General features: G+C 41.6%; 1 protein-coding gene across 1 annotated transcript in view; it reads left to right on the top strand.

The window, feature by feature from the left end:
- The first annotated feature begins 2,175 nt into the window (after window positions 1-2,175).
- The window catches only part of LOC144379162 (uncharacterized), a 33,551-nt gene continuing 12,381 nt past the window's right edge, over window positions 2,176-23,345 (top strand). The window contains 9 exon segments of the mRNA XM_078055863.1: window positions 2,176-2,279; window positions 2,663-2,798; window positions 3,068-3,271; window positions 6,248-6,440; window positions 8,245-8,372; window positions 15,403-15,603; window positions 16,341-16,462; window positions 18,231-18,459; window positions 21,561-21,763. Coding sequence (XP_077911989.1) covers window positions 2,176-2,279; window positions 2,663-2,798; window positions 3,068-3,271; window positions 6,248-6,440; window positions 8,245-8,372; window positions 15,403-15,603; window positions 16,341-16,462; window positions 18,231-18,459; window positions 21,561-21,763 — 1,520 coding nt within the window.

Raw genomic sequence — 23,345 nt, 5'->3', positions numbered from 1 at the left:
CTGGGTAATTTTAGAAGCACCTGGAAAAGTCACGATCCCATCAGAGAAAGGCTGTGGTTCTGATCCTGCCCTCTGGAGCCACACCAGGCAAGGCTGAACTGCAACGTAAGGGCACCAGAGACCTAGGAGGCAGAAGTCTTCGGGAGAGCCCCTCTCACCCAAAATTCTGGGCCACATAGAAACTGCCAAGATTCAACTTCCCTCATAGAGTATATGCTTTCCTACAGATTTTCTACAAGTATCTGAGATTCTCTTAATTTGGGGATGATGATCTTGCATTTCTGTATGAAAGAACAGGAGTGCCTCATGTCACCTCCCAGGGTCTTTCCCAGTCCTAGGGTTGTGGGATGTTTACACGGAAATACACTGATGTGCCCACTTACCCAGAACAAACAGGAACTAACTCTACCCCCAGGCAGAATGGGAAGCCATTTCACGATACTCAATTAGACAACTTTCTCTCTCACCCACTCTTTCTAATATCCCTGCCCCCAATTTTCTTTTCTACTGCTTGTCATCAAGACCAATAGTGTATCTTTAGAGTCTTTGGTAGTGTATTAGTTAAAATTATATTTGGCTGTTGGTCATAATTAAACACAAAATAGCAGAGGATTAAAGGAGATGGGAATTTCTTTCTCTCTCCCTCATATTAAGATCCAGGGGGAGGAAGTACAGAGCTAGTGTGATGACTCTGTTCCATGGAGTCCTCAGGGACCCATGCTCCTTCTATCCTGGAGTTCCAACAGATGTAGCCTCCGTACCCGAGATCAACACCTGGTCTGAGATGGTGCTCCAGCGGTTACATTCATGTCCTAAGCAGTAGGATGGACAATGGGGGTGAGAAGCTGCCACTTCAGGGAAATTCCCAGAAGCTGCCACATGGCATTTTCACTTTCATTCCACTGACCAGAACTTAGTCACATATCTACACCTACCTGCAAAAGAGGCTTGGAAATGTCATCTCCATCTGGGTGGCCATGTGCCACAATAAATATTTAATTACTATAGGAAGAGAGGAAAATGGATCTTGGGGAACAACCAGCAGTTTTTGCCAGAAGGACTTTTGGGAATTCTAAGAACTATTAGAATATAAGTAACCCAAAGAGTGGGGTTCCAAGCTAACTCATTGCCACTCAGTGTTTTTGTGGGTATGGGCACCACTATGAAAGAGCGTTTCTTATGAGAATGGGGTGTATGCCCAGGGACAGGCAAAGAGGGCAGCTAGGAAAGGGGCTGCCAGAGGATGAGGGGCAGGCTCATTCATCAATATCACCTTCTTCAAGTTTTTCCTAGAACTCTGCATGTGTGACCTCATCCTGATTGACAACAGGAAAAATGCCCATAGAAATAAACATAAACCACAAATTCTGTGATAGATCCTGCAGGGCTGACTGACTCCTGCAGTCCATGGGCAGGCAGGGAACTAGCATGTTTTGGGCACCTGTGAGGTGCCAATCACTATGTGCTAATTCTCACAGCAATTTATTTTCTATTATTATGCCATTTTATAAGTATGAAAACAGGATCAAGACTTTAAATAATTAGATCATATAGCTAAAAAGTAGAAAGAGGCATTTAATCCACTGATCTCTCTCAGCCTGGAACAAGGCTAGATTAGAGACATTCAAGGTTTCAAACATCTACAAATGTGTGTATCAACTTTTCATAAGTGAATCATGTAAAAGGTGTGTGTGTGGGAGGATGGTATTTAAAAGCTGTGAATAGGGCCATCTGTGTGGCTCAGTCGGTTAAGCATCTGCCTTCAGCTCAGGTCATGATCTCCAGGTCCTGGGATCAAGCCCCGCATCAGGCTTCCTGATGTCTGCTTCTCTCTCTCTCTCTCTCTCCCTCTGCCCCTCCCCAACACTCGTTCTCTCTCTCTGTCACTCTCAAATAAATAAACAAAATCTTAAAAAAAAAAAATAATAAAAGCTGTGAATAGTTTTGTAAAACAAAGACTAAATAATAATAAAAACAGTAGCCTCTAATTTATTTTAGAAATCCAGATTTTCATATGACACGTTGCAATGGATCCAGATGCTCATCTGCTTGTTCATCTAAAGATGCCTTGGATCATGGGATTTAATTTTGTGGTGACCCAACTGTGACTTTGTTAATGATATTGCAAATGTTTATGTAATTCAACTAATGCTACTTTTTTGATAGAATGAAAATATGAAGGAAGATGACCTTTCAATGGAACAAAATGAAAATTACCTAGCACAAATAAGTTGCTGCCAACATGCTGATGAGCCTATCAAGCAGAAAAAAGAGAAAGGGTAAAATTAAATCATGTTATTGCGGACTCAAGGAAATGGATTAAACCCGGTGGGGAAAATTGAGTGACTGATTAATAGGTGGGTTACATGTTAACTCAAAAATATTTGAAGCTGAAATAAAAGCAAGACTGTTAAAGCAGGTCAGACAACTAAATTAACGTTTCACCCTAGGACTGGGTTTTTCACAAGAGCGATTGCTAAGAGAAATTTCTTTTTATATTTATATATATGGAGTAATTATTTTTCATCTAATGCATTTTTAAAAAGTAGCTACTGGTGAAACTCCCTTAAGTTAAATAAAATGACTTCAGTTTGGTGTATATGAATTTTCCGAACCACTTTGAGGTGAAAAGCATTCATTCTATTTTTCCTGTCCGCTAAAGGTACAACTATGCAATGGCCCTACAACTGCTGGGTTTGGATGGTGGGACTGGGCCCAGTGATAGGGATCCTGTCCTGATGAGAGGGACCTACTTGTCCTTTCTGTATCTGCGCCACCTGCGAATCAGGGAGCTGCAGGTATGTGGGTGGCATGGCACACTGGCTTCAGGCATCTGGAATGTTTGGTTGTCTACCAAGGTGGCTTTCCTGCTATTCCAGTAGCAACACATTTTTACACTTTGTTCTTTGTTCTGATTTTTCCACAAAATCAGGCCTTTCTGGGGGGTGGTGTGTTTCTCTCTCAGCAGTGGAGTTGACTTGCCAACTTCCAGGGCCCCATTCAGTTTTACTCTGTTGTGTGGGGCGAGCAGAGGGCAGGGTCCTGACCTGCTCTTTCTCTGTTTCAGCGCACCTGTCTAGGAATTCTGAACTACTTCAGATCTGTTGAGCGAACACTGACAATCAACACTTCAGGCCTTACCTTGGTTGCAGGGAGTCTGGTCCCTACCATAGAAGATAGCTCCTGGGTAAATAGGGCCAAAGGAGGCTTGGGCACCTTGCAAGGCATAGGAGCTCACCACTATGTCCATGGGACAGCCACCGAGCACAAGGTGAGGTTAAGGTTCTGCTGAGAGTTTTTTCTGCCTTGGTTATCCTGTCTCCCAAGACACCTTCTTCTTAGCACCTGGAATCAGTTAACATGATGGAGTAACAGGTGGGGGTTTCTTAGGGATATGGCTTTTTAGAAAAGTTTAGTGTCCACTTGAGAGTAGGACACAGGCAGAGAGGACTCTAACAGCAACCCTGGAGGCCGCAATAGGAAAGAAGGCATTTCAGCTAGGCCCCACCCAACAGCAAGGCACTAGGAAGTGCCAAATCATCTGGCATATTTAATGTCTGTCTCTTTCCACTAAAGAGTTCCATGATGGCAGGGATTTGTGCCAATTTTGTTTACTGCTGTATCCTTAGTGCCTAGAACAGTGCTAGTAAATTCACTGATCAGAACATTTGTGGAATGAATGAGTGAATGAAGAGATGAATGAATGACAGGCTCACAGCCTGTGGGAGTAGATGAGCCAACAGTCTAGTATGGCCATGAGCTGAGTGCTATAATGGAGTTAGACGAGTCATGGGGAGAAGCACTCAGCTCTGCATGGAGTTGTAAGGAAGGCTTCCAGAGAGGTGTTATTAGAATGGACTCTCGGATAGGGTAGGTTCTTACCAAGGAAAGAGGAGGTGAGGGATGGAAGGGCCAGAATGTATAAGGCCCAGAGGCATGAAGAGCTCTGCCCATTCAGAAGAGGGCCAGGCCCAGGTCCATCAGGATGGACGTATGGAGACAGTGGAAGGAAATGAGGTACAAGAGGTTGGCAGGGGCCAGATTGTGCTCAGCCTTGAAAACTACACCTAGAAACTCCTAGATTTGTCCTAGTGAAAGCTAATAACAGCTTGGACTAGGATGGTGGGTGGTGGAGATGCAGAGAAGTGATGGATTTGAGAGATAGGAAGTCAAATTGACAGGAGTTAGTGATAGACTGGACATGTAGGGTGAGGCAGTAGGTGTCAGGAATGATTCATGCAAGAGGAAGTGGCTTGGTGGTGGTGGTATTTACTAAAATGGGGAAGTTGGAGATGGCCTAAGTTTGTGGGAGAAGACCACATGATTTGATCATGTTAAATTTGAGGGGTCTTTGAGATGCCCAGGAACAGATGGCAAATAGGTCATTGGATATGTGGGTCTAGAGCTCTAGGAGGTCTGGATTACAGTTATCAATTAGGGAGTAAATGGTCCCTAATCTCAGCTGTGAAAGTGTACTACCTCCTAAGGAAGGAGTATAAGAGGAAAAGATGAGGCCCTAAGACTGGGGCTTAAGTGTGTCTACTATTTAATGACCTGACAGAGAAAAATACACCTCAGGGATGGCTGGAAAGCTGGTGAGAGCAAGGAGAATGTGGAGTCCCAGCAGGCCAGGGAAGTGAGTGAGTCAAGAAGCAGGGAGAGCATGTGTCACGTGCTCCTGAGACATTACATAAGATGACTAAAGAAAGTCTGCTGGATGTGGAGAAAAGATCACTGTTTTTCTTAGTGAAAGTGGTTTGTTTTGATGGAGATAGGAGCTGGATGGGAATGAGTGAGGAGTAGGAGGTGAGGAAACAGGGACAGTGAATGCAGATCCCATCTTGGGAGTTGGATCATAAGGAGGAGGAGAGACCAAAGATGGGACCTGGGGAGGGGCAAGAGGGATGTGAGCATGTTTCAGTGTCATTTGAGAAATAGCTGGTTGAGAGGAATTGGGTATCCAAGAAGGAGAAGGGATGCTTCAGAGGTGGGATGGAATGGCCACAGAGAAGGAGAGCAGAGTCATTCCCTATAGTACAGGAGGAAGCAGGAGGAGAGAGGTGTGGGTGCAGTGGCTTTATGGGGGCGGGGGTGGACAAGTGGTGGGGGGCTTCTGCTGAGACAGAGTGAAGGCCAGGCATGGGATGGGGGTGAATTCAGAGTCTTGGCAAGGGTGAAGTTTGGAATTATGAGAATTATTATTAGAATAATGATTCTCAGTATGCAATAATTCCTCAGTCATTTAAGAAAAAGTGTGATTGGAATACCCAGATTACTTACATTAGTTTTCTAGAGCTGTCATATCAAAACACCACAAAGTGAGAGGCTCATAACAACTGGCAGAGAACTTTATTCTGTCATAGTTCTAGTTGTCACATGCCCAAAATCAAGGTGTCAGCAGGGCCATGCTCCCTCTGAAGTCTCCAGGAGAAGTTCCTTCCTTGTCTCTCCTAGCATCTGGTCCTTGCTAATAATCCTGGGTGTTACATGGCATTCCTTGGCTTGTAGATGCCTCACTCCCATCTCAGTCTCCGTCCTCACATGGCCTTCTCCCCCATGTATCTATCTCCACATTTTCCTCTTTCTATAAGAACATCAGTCATTAGATTAGGGCCTCCCTAATCCAGTATGACCTCATCTTAACCTATATATATCTGCAAAGACTCCATTTCCATATCTGGTCACATTCACAGGTTTCAGATGGACATGAATTTTGGGGGGATGCTATTCAATTCAGTATATTACTAAGACATGAGACTGTATTAATGTATTTTTAAAATATTTGTATAATTAAAATAAAAAATCTTCAACAGTTAATGTTTATAGATCTCAAGTGCTTCATCAGCACAGTGTCACATACTCCCTATAACAACCTTTGTGGTATCTCCACTGTCCCCATGTTATGGATGGGGAAACAGAGGCTAAGAGTAGCTGAGTGACTTGCCTGAGACACAGGCACTCTGACTTCAGAGAACACCGATAACACTCAGCTCTATTGCCTGCCTTTTTCCAGGTAGCCCTGAATTAATCAGAAAAAACTTAATCAGCTACTTGTCTATCTCACTACCCTTCCCTGCCAACACTCTTTGCTGATATCTCCTTCTTTACATGCAGCACATTATACATTCGGCAGGTACAGCTCCATGCTGACAGCCCATTGCATGAGAGCAGAAGCCTGCCATTTGGGCTGGCAAAATATAGCTCTCCCTTTTCCGGTAACTTCTGGGTTTGGCTTTCTTTTTCCCAGGTCCACAGTGTCCAATTCATGGAGTTCTCAGAAGTGGAGAACCAGGATGACTACTACAGCATGGGCGCTGCTTCCATCTACACGCAGGACCAGCATGGAGTACATATCATGTATGATGAAGCCTTGAATGATCTGAAGGAGCTAGAGGCAGAACTGCTGCTTGTGGCCAGCCATTACATTGAGAAAGAAAAAGGTCAGAAGTCAGATTTTTTAAAAATCAACCAGCCAAACAAACAAACACTAAGGGCTCCATTTAACACCTTCCACCTCAAAACATAAATGCATATCCAAGAGTATGTGAAAATTCAGTAAGCACCTACACCTCCGCAATATACACCTTCTTTAGAAAAGATATGGTTCTGTTTCCAGCTCAAGTCCCTCTTCTTGTTGGAGACTGTAACTATTCTTTCAAAGCTTAATTATAATTCTTACTGTTGTTTAGACTCTACTCGTTCCTCAGTGGCATTTCTGCATTACTCACTGGGTGCAAGCGGTGTCATGCCGGGCCCTGAGGGAAGCAAAGTAAGCAAGTGAAGGTAATGATTTTTTTCCCCTAAGTGACAAAAAAAAAAGTGATTGACCTTGGGCAGACAGCAGTTAGAAGCAGACACATCCCTGGGTTCCTGACAAAAAACCACCAGGACGCAAGAAGTTCTGGGTAGAAAAATGCCAGATAAGCACCAAAGGGAGAAATCATTACTCAGGGTAATCAAATAACCTATAATATGTATTCTCTACTTCCTTTTGGCACCACTCAAATGTATCCAATTTTAGAAATAGGTGAGGAAAGAATAATCCTTTTGGAATAATGTGACAACACCAGCATTATATTTGGAAAGAGCTTAAAGTTTCTAGAGATATTGCAACACCTAAAGGGAAATTTAGCAAGGGTTTGTGCTATTTTGTAATTATGTAGATAGTAATGAAGAATCATTCATTTTCATATTGATATAAAATGCTGCTCAAAGAACGTTTGACAATTAACCTTTCTGAGCCAGGCAGAATTAACTTAACGTTGGCTTGAACTCCTCTTCGCCACAGACCCCTGGGTGTCTGAATCATGGGATGCAGTGATGGCATCCAACATTCTACAGCATTTAATTTCGGCTTTTGGCTTTTATCTTTACTGGTTATTCTACATACTAATGCATCGTTTCTATCGATATTCATTTGTAATCCCATGCAACCATTTCAAGCTGCTAAGAATTTAATTTGATTGAAACAGTCAGTAGTCGTTAGCCACACAGCATCCTTCAACTGAGCTAGGAAGTATGTAGTCATCCATTGTGAAATGATTTCCCAACTGCTGCTAGGGAAATTCCTGATCAAAGTCTTTCTCTTGTTCAGTACCCATCATATATGTGATAATTCCTGAACTCAAAGTTCAGTCCCTGAAAATTTCCTTCTTTTTTGATATTTCGTTCTGAAATAGACCACTCAAAAATTAAAAGCAACAATCATGCTGATACTGAAAGTTAACATTAATGTAGTGGGAAAATATTTTAGCAGAATAATGACAATGATTACCTTTGTTGATTTCAGTTAATAATTAACATAATTAAGGAATATCTTAGAAACTTCTCAAAAGAGTTTTTCCTTGGCTAGCATCACTTGAAATAGCAGGTTAAACTGGGTTTATTGTTAAACCACCGAGGACCTGTTTTTAGAGAAGGAGAAATGTATGTTTTGCCTTTAAATTATAGGTCTGAGGACATTTTAGTGAAGATTTCGTATTAACTGAATTTTGGTTACATTTCTAAAATTAGTCTTTAAAACTAAAATTAAAGAGTAAAAACAAAAACCTCTACTGACTTAGAAGTCAACAAGTATGTCCCAGTCTTTGCCAATGGCTCTCCAGCTGATTCTTAGGAATCCCTGTGACTGAATCAGTGTTTTCATTCCTGAGATGGAGCTGACAGTTGAAGGGCTGCTTTTCTAATAAGAATAGCTTTGTGGAAAGGCCTGTCTCTGGTCATTCTCATCCCCTTCTCTCCCAGGTCACAAAGAGGGCAACGAGTCAAATACTGGCCAGGACTGGGGATGGGCCCATGCGAGTGTGGATAGATTTGCTGTGCTGTATGACATGTGGACTTGGGAAGCAGCCCTTCTAGAAAACAAGCGCCAGGTATTTTTCCCTAGAAAACAAAACATCTGTTAAACATTCTTACAAAACCCAGTATTGAAAAAACAAAAACGAAAAAACTCAGTGGGTCTTTTAGGGGTCTATTAGGCTCCTAATAAAGTAAATAATTATTTTATTTAAATCGTCTCAGCTAGTTGTAAGGATGTGAATAATACATTTTATTTTCTTTACTGTGGTTCCTTTTAATAAAAAATACAATGGGAAGGATACCTCTTTATCTTACAGGCATAATTTGTTAGAGGGCTGTATAATTTAGGCTTTTATGTGTGTGTTTAGTGAGAATGCGTGATGGTTCCATTCACATTCATTGTCCTGTCAGGGACAAACCTCACTCTGTGAAACACAAACTGACCTTATTAGAGTCTTTAGAAATACACCACACGGGGGGCAAGCAGTTGGGCAAGGTATGTGCTCAGTGCAGCAAGTTCTGAGGGTAAGTTTAAAGCAATGAAACAGAAGTTTGCTAAATTCATCATCATATCATCAATGGCTTATATCCTAGTAATAAATGAAACACTGCTCTTCATTTGTGTCTTTGGCATGGATTATGAACCCCTCTGATGATCACCAATTGTTAGGAGTTTATTCATCAAACATTAAGTATTTACTCTGCACCAGGTACTATTCCAGACATTAGGAACCTATGGATAAATAGGAGAAGATAATCTGTCTTTAAGGAATTTCTAGTCTATAGAAGTTGATCCAATCTCTTAAGTAAAAATTACAACCCAGTGACTAACAGCTTACAACTGAGGCACATGCAAGATCCCCGGAGACCACAGTGGAGGGAGCGATTTGCCCTGTGGGGGGCTATCGGAGTAAAGGCAATGTTGGCAAATCTTCTCAGAGGAGAAGATATTTAATCCTGTTCCTAAGAGGTGAGGAAGATGTTGTCGGTCAGAGAAGGAAAAAATTCTTAAGTGGAGGAAACTGCATTAGCGATGTCAGGGAGGTATAAAATGGGGATGGCGAGTTTGGGGAACAAGAAGGCTAGTATGACTAGGCGCTAAAGGCATGATGAGAAACGAGCTGACTATGTGCTTGGGTGCAGCTGTGAAAGGCCTGCTAATCCATGCTACATTTACAGTGTATTTTATAAGCAAAGAAGAGCCACTGGTGAGTTTCAGGAAGGGAGAAATACGATCGTGGCTCTGTTTTCAACAGCTGCTCGGGTATTAGTGTGGAGAATGGATTGGATAGAGCTCCTGCAGAGAACAAGTGCCCTTATTGCAACAGTGACCCGGAGAGGTAGGAGGGGACCTACACCAAGGATGGAAGAGTCAGAACAGGAGGGAGGGGTAAACTCGAGAAGTCTTTGCAGAAGTGGACATGGCAGGATTTGAAGACTGGATGGTGGGGTGAGAGTAAGGAATTAAAAATGACTTTCTCAGGGTCAGGGAGGAGGCTACTAACTGAAATGGAATGCAGGAGGAGGGGCACTGTAGAGGGGAAGATAGTGCTGGGTCTGTGGCAACAAGCATGGGAGGAGAGCTTGCTAAAACAGGTGTGACTGTTTTGTGGGAGCTGGAGCTTTGAAGGTCAGGAGCAGGTATGAGCTGAGGTATGAGAGTGAACATTGAACCCAGTAATGAATCAGATGACTAGGAAAAGCCAGAGATGTCTGAGATGCAGCCCTGGGTAACACTTAAATTGTAGGGGAAGGTCCTTGAACAAGAATCCACGACAGGAGTAAGAGGAAGCCAAAGAAACCGGAGAAAAAAAGGAAGGAATAGTGTGATGAAAGCCACTAGGGGGAAAAAAAACCATTTTAATTAGGAGAGGATAGTTACTAGTGTGGAGTGCAGCGAAACATCAAGAAAGATGACGCCTAAACACCAGGCAGTGGGGTCAGTCACCAGGGTCATTGCCAGCTTCATAGGACTCTCAGAAGAGGTATGGGGGTGGAAGCCAGCTTACAGCGCACTATGATGTGGTCAGAAGATGGGGAAGTGGAAATGTTTTCTTTGAACTGTTTTTCTAGTAGATTAGATGGTTTACCATTTCGTCGACTTTCTGGTCTATTACTCATAGAGATGTAGGTCACCCAGTTTTTGAAAACACCTGGCTGGGCTTAAAGGGTGGGAGTCTTGGGCTTTGAATACTGTTCCTCTTTTCAAGGGGAACTGGCCTTTACAGAGTTTGCATCTGCAACCTTGATCTGCCAATTAGAAACTTTGATCAACTAAGTGAGAGATCTAGACTCAGAGTGTAATAATTGAAAAGGCTACATTAAAGGTAAATAAGACAGAATCCCTAAACTCAACAAGTTTGTGGGTCCAGACATGAGTTTTAAACAGCCCCCCTTTTCTGGACTCTCTCTCCCCGCCTTCCCTTTCAGTGCTCCTAGGCCTCCTATGGAGGCCCCGGACAGGACTCAATGGCAATAGAAGAATAGAAGGGCAAAGAGGACTGAAAAACAAACCGATTTCTCTACACTTTGGCCCATGCTTCATTCTGTGCTAAGCTACCAGGGCTGTCCACTAGTTTCTTCTACGGTAAATGAAATTATTTTAACTTAAAAAAAAAAAAAAAATCATTGGGGCGCCTGGGTGGCTCAGTTGTTAAGCGTCTGCCTTCGGCTCAGGTCATGATCCCAGGGTCCTGGGATTGAGCCCCACATCGGGTTCCCTGCTCGGCGGGAAGCCTGCTTCTCCTTCTCCCACTCCCCCCTGCTTGTGTTCCTGCTCTCGCTGTCTCTCTCTCTGTCAAATAAATAAATAAAATCTTTAAAAAAAAAACATTGAAAATGTCTCCCTCCTTTCTCACCCTGACAATAAGTTCTCTATAGAAACCGAGCTATCTGTGCCCAAACTGTACAATGTGGCCTTCTAAATCAGAAATTCTGTCAAAAGAGCCTATTTTTAATGGATAAACCGTATTTTTATCTAGAGTACAATTGATTTCTCCCAGTACTGATTCTCCTGCCAAGTTTGCTCAGCTGTTTTTGATTGTTAAATATATTGGAATCACTAGAGTTAAGAATTGCTCAAACACACTGGGTTGTCTTAAATCCTTAAAGTAACCATATTATGTATAAATGTTCATAAAACTAGAGCTGATGTGAATTTAAGTGGATTAAGGAACTCTCAGAGAAGCCAGGCGTCAGCTGTACGGGCCGCTAAGTGACACGTGCCCCAAATGCTCATTCTGTCTACAGCCACCAGAGGACACATTTTCGGGGTAGTTTGAATTAGTGTTTGGAGCACTAAAAAAAAAAAAAAAAAAAAATCTGTGACAAATTGTGCCTAGCATTGATTTTCTGTTTTGCACTTTCATTTGACCTAAAATGCTATTTTTTTAAGTTTCTTAAGTCTCAGAAATATAAAAAGTTTGAGGTAAAAATAATACGAACACAGTCAGGTTTGAGATTATTCATTTTGACTTTTTTTTTCTATTTTCTCCAATATTTGAGACCTCCCGTCAGTGTGTACCACATATTATTTTGCCTGAGAGTTGGCCCTTGACACACACAGGTGACATTTGACAGGCTAGGAAGATTTCTTAGACAAATACCAGCCCAGAGTTTAAATGGAAATGGGCCAGTTAGCAAACAGATCATAAATAGAACTTGTAAGGCGGAAAGATCATGGTCTTACCCCTGTTGGGAAAGAATTAATAATAAAATTATGCAAGGGCCCATCTGAGAGCATCTCGAGGTCGAGGCCAATGCTTGGAAAGGCTTCTCAGTGTAAAAAGAGAGCCACTTTTTACCTTTTCAGAAGCTAGGGCTGCCAAGTAAAATATGACAATATCTGGGACATAATTATACTAAAAAAGTTGTTGTTTATCAGAAATTCAAATGTACTAGATGACCTGTATGTTTTTTGTTAAATTGGGCAATCCTATGAACAACACAAGTGAGCTTGGCATTTTAGTGCCAACCTCTGCAACCTGGTATCAGCAGATTGAAATCACTGGCAAGAACCCTCCCCCATGAACTTCTGCCAAATAGCCAAACAATAGGACTCTTTGTACAAAAAAAACAGGTCAAGGCATACAAATACTATAAACCGGCTCCTCGGATTGCCTTGGCCCAGTCAAAAAGGTTCAAGTTAGTCCAGAATGATTTAGGGAAGTGATTGTTTCTTTCCTAATCTCCCCCCCTAGGCTATTGAGTGACACCCGTCTTACCCATCACTCCTTCATTTCTGCTTTGTCTTCTACTATTTAATAATTGAATGCTATTCTAGAGTAGAGCTCAGCGGAGGGAACAGGTAATTTAGACCACCCTGCTTGCTTCATTTTCCCTGGGACTCACTTAAAGGCCTGGCAATCTCCACCTTCCTTCATTTCGCACTCTGAGATATGTGAGTTTCTAACCTGTGGAGCGAGTTGTGTGTTCTGAGCTTTTGGCCTCCTTTAGTGTTTTCCTTTTTGTGCTAAGGTTGACCTAAGGTCCCTTAGACCAATGTTTCCCAAAGAGTATCCTGCAAAACCCGATGCTAAATAAAGTGCCCGAGGCTCTCCGTCCTTGTGCTTTAGCATTGAAGGCCAGATACTGGACATCTGTTAATAAGGCAGCATTTGATTCCTGGTCTGCTATTGATTCTCGAGTGTTTACCTCTTTTGGGAGCCTTGGAAGCCATGAATGGCAAGATGGAGACACTCCTGGCTTTTCCTGCCACGTGGGTCCTTTACTCCCCTTTGCCTCCCGCACTGTTGCCGTCTGTATTCAAGTGGTGCTTGCACCTTCTCAGTTCTTTCTGGGTTTGCATTCTTAGCTCTGGACTCCACACAAAGAGAGGGGCTTTTTATCTCCTTTTAGGAAATTTCTTAGTTTGTTAAGATGAGGGCTGATTTCCTGGCCTCAAGCCACTGGGAAGACCAACACCCAAGGAAACAAGACACACTCTTTCTCTGATGCACGTCAGAGTGTGCTAGGCTGTCAGGTTGGTAGAAATTGCAACCTCAACAATTCACTCCTTGCTGCCAATTAAATGCACACACTGGGCAAGCCTATGTGACTTTGGTGATAAGGCTACAATGGCAGCTGACACCTTCCAGAAGAGTAAAGCCTCCATAAGAGGAGCTAGTGAAAGAGGACTGGGGAGGGACCTCTTGATCTAAACCCTGGAGGGAGGATGTGTTGGATTAGATCCGCAGAGGAAAGGAATTTGTTCTGTTGTGAAATGAATGGAATAAAGCCTCAGAAGCTTCCAGTCAGAGCCGATTTATCCATCAGGCAATGTGGACTCAGTGTTTAGGATCTAAGAGCTTTGCAGGTACCACTGAACATGTTTGCAATTTGAGGAAAAACACATGCATTACTCCGAAATATGAAAAGAAAATACAAAATTGTTATCAATAAATGCTTAATTACATGTCAGTAAAATGTAAAAACATTGTAACTGAGCACTTACAAACCTCTCATTGCATTTGAAAATGTATAGCTCAGATCTCCTCACTTCATAAGAACCTCTGAGTATATACTGCCCAGAAATCAGAGCCAATCACTAATTCAGTGTGTCGCTCGTAGCCAAATAACTTGAAAAGCAAAATTATGAATATCATTTAACATTTTTACAGGAAAGAATTTGATTGGGATGTGAGCACATCTTAATGTATTTGATATAATGTGGGACAGGCCTGAACAGTAGTTACATTGTTCAGAACTGCTTATCTTGCCCTTAGGTCCCTGTTTGGGATTCCAGCCCAGTGATCTCTGAAGAGCATTTTTCCGATTAGCACCATGACTAATTACACAAAAACAGAATTTATACACAGAACATAAATTCTTAAGGTCACAGACAAATGTAAAAGCAAAATAAAGAGCATCTTTCTCTGAATTCCCACACTGAGAACCCTCTTCAATGGTTACTGGGTTAGTGTCTGGGAGCTTTCTTTGGTTTTTAGAAAAGGTTTGTGACCTCCACTAGAAGAGAAACTCCCTCGATGCCTTTGAGAGTTCTGTACATGAAGCCCTTCCTAATAGAGTCCTGTCTGGGATAAATGCCTTTGTAGTTAGGGGACTTTCACCTCAGCCTTCCATTCTACCACGCCCTATCATTTCTAGGTGAAATTTGGGCAGACTATTAAAGAAAAGGGGTCAGAAATGGAGCTGAGGATAAGAAGAGGGGAGGAGGGTCGCCTGGGTGGCTCAGTCGTTAAGCGTCTGCCTTTGGCTCAGGTCATGATCCTGGGGTCCTGGGATCTAGTCCCGCACCCGCCGAGCAGGGAGCCCGCTTCTCCCTCTCCTTCTGCCTCTCCCCTGCCCCCGGCTTGTGCGCTTGCTCTCTCTCTGTCTCGCTCACTCTCTCTCAAATAAATAAAAATATATATTTTTTAAGATTTTATTTATTTGACAGAGAGAGACACAGCGAGAGAGGGAACACAAGCAGGGGGAGTGGGAGAGGGAGAAGCAGGCTTCCCTCGGAGCAGGGAGCCTGATGCGGGGCTCCATCCCAGGACCCTGGGATCATGACCTGAGCCAAAGGCAGACGCTTAATGACTGAGCCACCCAGGTGCCCCAATAAAAATATTTTTTTAAAAAGAGGGAAGGAAGCCACCTGCCTACCCTTTCTGTCGTTCACTCTCTCAAATAAATAAAAATACTAAAAAAAAAAAAAAAAAAGAGGAGAAGAAGCCACGTGCCTACGTTTGGTGATGGAGTAAAATGGGAGCGGGAGAATGAGTCTTCGGAGAAGGGTGTTGCAGATAAATATATTTGATGAAGTGGCGTTGCATGCACTGTCTCATTGGAACTTATAACTATTAGATGTTATATTATTCATTATATAACCCCCCTTTTATTTGTGGAGAGCAGAGGAAGAGGAGACACAGGCAAAACTAGTGTTCCTTCCTTTGCCCTCCCTACCTCTGGGTTTACTAGTGACCCTTGGGTTGCCCTGGTAATGCAGCTGCCTGCACCAGGCTGGTACCCGGAGGGTCTGAGCCATCTCTCTCCTGCTGATGCTCCAGGGCTTTCCAAAGCATGGGGGATGGGAGGCTCACCTCTCTTTGCTGGAGCCTAGGGCTGCCTCTACTGTTCCCTGACTATAAACCTTATTTGCAGCTTCTTGACTGTTACTTTGAAGCCTACCAGCATGTTCTGGACCCTGAGGAGAGGTTTGCCTTAGCACAAGTGATCACTGACATCATGCACAGGCGCCCAAGGTTTGATTTCAGCCACCCTTACTTCATTAAGGCCTACCGAGATGAATGCACCTGTCTGAGGCTTCACTTGCAGCTCGTGAGGGGCATCCTCAATCAGCACGTAAGTACAATTGGATTTTAAAATATTACATGCGAGAAGACGATGGAAAACCCAGGCCAGAACTGAAAAGTGTTTTCCTTTCATTGCGCATTCAGAATCCAGGTTTTCTAGGGCAGCATGTACAGCATGTTTATTTGTAAGCTCATTTGCATCGTTGAATTCCAAGCATAACTATGGTCTTTAAAGGAAGTTTCCAACCCTAATTACATTTAATGGTCCACAAAAAATAGAAAACTTATTTTCACTAGATGATCGAGTTTATTGGTATTGAAAGGAGGATGAAACATACCCCTTTACAAGCCATTAATGTATAAAGTTATGTTTATTATTTTTTTGTGGCTATTTTTAGGACACTGAAGGAAAAAATTACGTGTCTGTCCTCTGGGGGAAAAGCCAGGGGCAGGAAGTAAGCAGGAGATAGACTGTTGCAGTGCATTTACCCTAGACCTGGTTAGAAGTTTTCCCTTGTAGTCCATTATTTGACAGAAAGAAGTTTTCCTATGCCTCTTAAGATTGTCTGAATTTGGTCGCCTTTGCTTTTATTGGCTGACCCTTGGCTCAGACTGAGAGACAGTGTGTCTTCGTGTAAGTGGATCCTCAAAACCGTGTCTGGGTGAAAATTAGTCAAGTAATGAAGGGACGCAAAGGACTGCTGTTCTTCTCATACTAGGGCTCATAATTCACATCCATGGGCAAGTTTAACTTTTCTAATTTTAACTTTTATGCTACATTTTTAGATAGAGTGTCAGCGGGAGTATGTCCAGAGGCTTTGGCAGGAAGGCCGTCCGGATGATAGCAGTAACTTTGGACTTCCCCTTGACATAATTTGCAAACAACTTGTTTCCATCAACAATAGCTGGTATGGTGACATTGTCTTCAGACATTTTACATTTAATCTTTTAGATAAGTTAAGGGTATGGTGTTAAGTTTAAATACTCTTCTATAAAGTACCTCTCAAGTATTTGGGAAGATGAGTGAAGTAGATATAAAAGCCCCAGAAGAGGGATTTTCTTGCATACTCAGTATCCATTTGCTTTGTAAGTAATAAAGAATAGGAGGCTAGAATTAAAGTTATATCACCAGGTGTAGAATCTGTATTCTCTTGAGAAGTTCTATTAAAAAAAAAAAAAGCAGTTACTCTTAAAATGCCATCAGAGGGTTTAATCAGAGGTGCCACATAAGCCAATGTATATGACACTCGGATGTGCTTAAAAGTTTCTTAAGAAGAAATCTATTTATTCTAGTAAGTGTCACCAAAAAGGTTTCTGCAGACTCACCTTGTGACCCCTACCCCTTTAAGGAGCAAATTAAATTTCCCGAGATCACTCAGAGAAGGTTCATACTTTAAGTCACCCCCTTGACATGTAGTTTGAACCCCCATTCCTTCCCAGCCTTTAAGGGTAGTGAGGGAACCGGCAAGTGGGTGACAAGCCCCAGGCTTATCTTCAAATGGGTAGAGAAATTGTCCAGCTCCTTTCAACATGTAACAAGTATCTGTTGAGCAGCTACAGGCCCCAGGCACTGTGCTAGGAGGTGAGGACACGGTTGTGAACAACAGAGGCATGGCCCTGCACTCCTGTCAAGTGCACACTTTCAGTAGGACATTGCCACACTGGCTATGAAATCCTCCTGGGGACCAGCAGGATGCCGTGGGATTTCCTAGCTTACATTTAACCTTATCCCTTGAGAAAGAGCCCTGGGAGTTCCAGGCACAAGACAGCATGTTCTCCACAGACCTTTTTCAGGACTGATTTCTTCACTGTAATGAGCTTGAGACATCAGCTGTGTGTGTGTGCGGCTGACTCTGTATGGAAGACTCTACTGTTCAGGAAATGGTTTTTTGGCAGAACATGCTAGGATTATATGGATACCAAGGCCTGTCAGAATAGTCTCAAAAGCAAATGTTATTTGCTTGATGAGATTCCTTTCTAACCTTAGGGTTGTATTTTTTAAGATTTAGAACAAAGAAAAACCCATTTGCCTAGGTTTAAGAAGTTATTTATGCTCTTTAGTTCGATGTAGGTAGAAAAAGGCCCTTGACTTGTGCTGTATCCTCTCTTTTCAAAGGAATACTGACAGACAAGCATTTTCTCATTTCCGGTCTCATCCATTTATAAAATAGAACATTCTTATGGCAAACATGAATGATTCTAGCAGTTGTGTACAGAGTTTAAAATTTGTCTCTGTTTATTACCATTTTTGGGGAAAAGGGTAAAGACTCAGGGAAAAAATAGAAACCAATCATGGAAATTATTTGTTTAATATTTTTATTTTTAAGTTATATTTTCAATTTTAAGTTATTTTGTTTTCAAATATTTGACTAAATGCCGATTACTGGAATGCTTACAGGTTTGCCGTATAGAGTTTAAGAATCAGATTGGACTTTTAGGAATAAACTCTTACAGCTTCCAATTTTAAAGGGGTTCATGTTAAAGCAAAGAGCATGTTGTATAATCTGGTGGAGTCTGGATGGCCTCTTTGGTCCCTTTGAACTCCCAGTTTTTTATAATGCCCTGGATTATAGCAGCTGTTTTATTGGTTTTAAAAAATGAAAAATTCAAATATCTTTTGAAATAAATTAAGTTCTTCATTGTGTAAAATTGTCATTGATGGATTCTCTTTTTAAGCCCAGCTTTGAAAAACATTTATCTGCTGGAGTTCCACCCTTCCCTGGGTCTCGCATCACTCATCCCCCGATCCCTTGAGTACCTCCTCCGGGAGGCCCGCCACACCTGCAGACCCACATCCGTCAGCAGCCTCACCTTGCTGGAGAGACGTGTGCTGCAGCTGGCCCTGGATGTGTGGCTCACACCAGCCAGGCCCGAGTCCTGGTACAGCACTCAGCTCCAGAGAGATGTAGGTTCTCTGAAGAGGGTCGGGGAGGGGGCGTTCCTTGGCAAAGAGAATGTTTCCACCCAGATGTTACTACTTAGCTTTGTTTTTCTGTTTGGCTCTGTTCCTCCCCTGTTTGGCCAGAGACAGATCATAGTCCTAGGCTTTGCCAACATTTTTATGTAATTCTTTTTTCATTTTTGGTTAAAGTTTCCTCTTTATCAGGATACTGCTACAATTAGAAGGGAGATGTACATAGGTATGTGGGAAATGTTTTTTGGCTTATTTTACATATAAATATATATATATAATATATATATATATTTTAACAACATACATTTTTAATTAAAAGTTATATATTTTATTTCCACTGAGACTCTTCCTGAAATTCCCTCTTTTTGTCCTGAGCTGAGATCTGGTAGAGGAGAGAGAGGGCTAAGTGAGGAGTCAGGGACCTGGACTCAAGTTCAGCCCTGCCATTAATTTCCTGTGTGACTCTAACAGGTCTCTTAGCCTCTCTGAGCTTCCCTTTCCTATTTTCTAACATTATGTTTGTGTATTTGAGGGGAGGGGGGGTGGAAGTGAGCTTGATGGTCTCTAAAGCCCATTTCAACTCTGATGTCCTATGGCTCAAACTGTGGCCTAATGATTTACATGGTATTTGTAGTTAGATTTTAATTCTTTTCTTTTTCTGTTAAGGCTATCACAATTGAGCCTGGGGTTCCAATTTGACCTTACTCTGTGTGGGTACATGCTGAATGATGAAGGAACTTTCAAGGGCCCCAGCTGCCAAAAATATCCCTTCCATGTGTCTGCCTTGGCCTCCTATTCCCTCTTGCCCAAACTAAAATTTTATTTTACTTTAATTAGTTTTAAATTGATCAAAATAATAAGAATTTTAGCAAAAGAAGAAAGCAAAAAAAAAAAATTACCCTAAATATAATCACTCAAATGCATTCACAATAATTATTTTTTCTGAATTCAAGTCTTCTTCAAATGCATGTTTTACATAGTTATAATCATATCCTTCATATCCTATCCCCTGTTTTCCTCAGTTAACATTGTATTATATATTTTTCCATATTGCTAACTAGTCTTTATACTCAACCTTTATGAGTATAATTCCCTTAAGGGATGAATCATAACTTATCCAACTATTTCCCTATTGTTGGACATTCAAGTAGTTCCTAATTTTTCATAATTATTTAAAATGTTATGAGGTACATCTCCATGCTTACAGATTTTTCCATATTTTAAATCAATTCCTTTCAATACATTCTTAGAAGTGGAATTACTGAAACAAAGTTTAAGTCTTTGGATGCAAGTTGGCATATTGAAATGCCACCAATAATTTATAAGAGTACCAATTATACTACATTGTACAGTATTAGGTATAAGTATATAATGTCTATATATATTTATATAAAAATAAATAAATCTCTCTATATATATAACAGTTGGCATTGCAGTGTTAATTTTCATTTCCTTGGTATTTGTTGAGACTAAATATCCTTCTAAATGTCTTGTTACAAGCTGTATTTTTTGTGACTCTTCTGTTCTTTCCCTTTATCTCTTAGAATCCTAATGCCATTCTTATCCACTTACATGAGCTCTCTTAAATGAAAACTTTAACCCTTTTGTCTACCATATTTTCTGCAATATTTCTCCCAATTTGTCTTTTTATTTTTTAACTTTATTTTCATATAGTAAAATCTGTTGATCTTTTTCTTTGTGATTTCTTCTATCTTCCTAAATCCAGAAAGCAAATCTTTTCCCACATGTTTTATGTCTTACTTTTTTATAATTTCTTAAGGCTTTGATTTCATTTTAAAAATATTTAACTTCTTTAGTATTCTACCTGGAGAGAGAGAGAGAGAGAGAGAGAGGAGGGTATGAAGTGTGGCTCAAAATTGAATTTTTTCCAAAATTACCAGTCATGTATCTTACTACCACTTATTGCAGATTCTTTTCACATTGTATTATGGTACCAGATCTTTTAAATGTACTTTAAATTCTCTTATAACTCATAGTGAATATTTGAGATACTTGTCTAGTTTCCCATTGATGCCATGCCAGTTTTAATTATTCTTATTTTCAAAATGTGTTCAAATTTGTAGCCAGAAATGATAAATCCTCAGATTAACCTTTTGTATTAGGCCGAAAAATGGGGCAGGTATTGCCCTCAGAAGACATGCAGAAATTAGTTTAATACATTTCTTTATCATTTGGAAGACTTCAAGGATCGAGAAATTGCATCTTCGAGTAGAACAAGCCTATGTAGATAAGTGGACAGATAAGGGAGCTTGTGCACCCCCAAGGAGCCAAGCCAGGAAAGGCAGATGCGGGGGTGGGGGGCCCAAAACTGGGTCCTTGCTGGGAGTAAGTGAAAGGGTAGCAGAGATGTCAGAGCAGAGGAGCTGACCATGGCAGGAGGGAGTTAAAGAACAATGAGGTTATTTAAAAAATTGCCCAGGGCTGGCTCTTCCACGAGGAGCACTGTAAAGGCAGTTTAGCATACTGTAAAACTACTGAACTTGGAATTAGGAAGCGTAAGTTTACTCTTGGTACTGCTGTGTGACCTTGGAAAGTTTCAGTGTTGCTTCAGATTTCTCACCGATGAAATGGAAATCATGGCGTCCGTGATTCCTATTTCATGGGGATCTTGTGAAGATAGAAATGAGGTAATGTATGTGAAAACACTTTGAAATTTTGAAACTGCAGTTAGAAGAGTTTATAGGAAATTATTATTATTATTGGCCTCTAAAATACTTGGAAAATATCAGGGACTTCTTCGATTCTTTATTTTGGCTTAAAATATTTATAATAATGATAACAGCAAATACTATGTACCAGGCACTTTTGTATGTATTAACTCACTTAACTCTCTCAACAATCCTATTAGGTAATTTTTATCTACTTGTTCCTCTTAGCTACTGTGACTATTCTTATCCCCCCTTTACAGATGAGGAAAATGAGAGATAGCAAAATTTCACAGTTTATAAGCAGCAGAGCTAGGACTTGAACCCAGGAAATCTGGATCCAGAGGCTGTGCCACCGAGAGTGTTTTTCTTAATATGTGAACTTTCTTTTTTTTAGATTTTAAAAAGTGCTTTGTTTTCTTTCAGCTGTTTTCAGATAAAGTAATGGGAGATCCCTTTCTCCTAGAAGAGATAGGTCTGCTCGCACTCAAGTCTGCAGCAGACAAAGGAGAGAACCAAAGCCAAGATTCTCCTGTGCTGCTCCTGGAGACATTTTCCAAACTTCTAGAACTTCTGACCCTCCGCCACCGGCTGATAGAAATGAGTCTGGAGAGTGTACATTTAGCTCGGTCAGTAGGGGGACTGAGGATCCAGATGGGGGAGAACAGACCACAGGTTTCCCCGTCTACAGGTCTTGTTCCCTCTGTGCCCCAGGGCAGCCAGAGTGAGCTTTCTAACTGGCTGAAATGACCACCTTGCTCCCTTGTTCCTTCTCCACACAAGCCTCCCTACGTGCCTCTCTGACCACTCAGCGAGGCTAGGCCCTCCTCTTGGCACCCGGGCTTCCTCTCCATTCGGTACATTACCTTTCAGTTAAATGCTTGATACTGGTTTATCAGTTTTCCTGCTGGTGTCAGCTCACTGATTGCAAAAACACTGTCCATGTTGTTTCCTGTGGTGTCCCATCACCTGGTATGAGGCCTGACCTACGTGGTCGCTCTGAATATTTACTGGATTTGCTCTTAACTACGATGAAGTTGAATAGCAGAGCAGAAGCAGTAGAGGACTAGAGAGAGGAGGGGAGGAGTCAGTGACAGTATACAGGCCTGACAGAGGTTTGGAAGGCTCAACAGGTAGGGAGAGACAGAGAGATTGAACAGTTAGGTTTTAGGTATGAATGTGAGGTGATGGGAAGACATCCAAGTGGACATGTTCTAGAAGCAGGAAAGATGTGGAATTAAAGGGTCAGTTGCAAATATGTATGAGTTCTGTTATGTTCTAGTCCTCATGAGAGGCCCTAAAGACCTAAAGGGCCCAATCATCTACCACCAACCATTACCGAGAGTCTGCTATGGTTAGGGTCTGTCCTGGGGACTTGATGTGTATTCATTCATTTAATTTCCAGAATATCCTTAAGAGGATCCTTACTAATATTTTACCAGCAAGGAAGTAGAGGCTCAGAAGGTTAAGTTATTTGCCTAAGATCACATAACTAGAAAGTAGTAGAAGCAGAATTCAAACTGAGTTAAGATATTTATTAACTTTTATGATACTACCTCCCCATAATTTTTGATCCTTGTTCTCAGGGAGCTCATTAAAAGTTAGTTCTACTACAGTTTAATATGATATTTTATTTTATTTTATTTTATTTTATTTTATTTTTTAAAGATTTTATTTATTTATTTGAGACAGAGAGAATGAGAGAGAGAGAGCACATGAGATGGGGGAGGGTCAGAGGGCAGGGAGCCCGATGCGGGACTCGATCCAGGGACTCCAGGATCATGACCTGAGCCGAAGGCAGTCGCCTAACCAACTGAGCCACCCAGGCGCCCTAATATGATATTTTAGTCATACAACCAAAATACTATGGGAACTCAGAAAATGGAGCATTTCATTCTCTGTAAGTGGATCAAGGGAAGCTTCATAAAAGAGGCACTGTTGAGGGATGAACTGTGTCCCCTGGCAGGTTTATATGTTCAAGTCCTAATCCTCAGTGCCTCAAAATGTGACCCCATTTGAAGGTAGCGTCTTTACAGAGGAATGAAATGATTAGGGTGGGCCCTCATCCAATATGACTGGTGTTCTTATAAGAGGAGGAAACTTGGACACAGATACATCAGAAGAAAGATGATGGGAAGACACAGGCAGAAGACAGCCATCTATAAGCCAAGGAGAGAGGCCTGGAACAGATCCTACCCTCATGGCCCTCAG

The sequence above is a fragment of the Halichoerus grypus genome, chromosome 9, assembly GCF_964656455.1.
Source record: "Halichoerus grypus chromosome 9, mHalGry1.hap1.1, whole genome shotgun sequence".
In the NCBI taxonomy this organism is placed as follows: domain Eukaryota; kingdom Metazoa; phylum Chordata; class Mammalia; order Carnivora; family Phocidae; genus Halichoerus; species Halichoerus grypus.
This window is presented reverse-complemented; position numbering and strand designations above follow the sequence as displayed.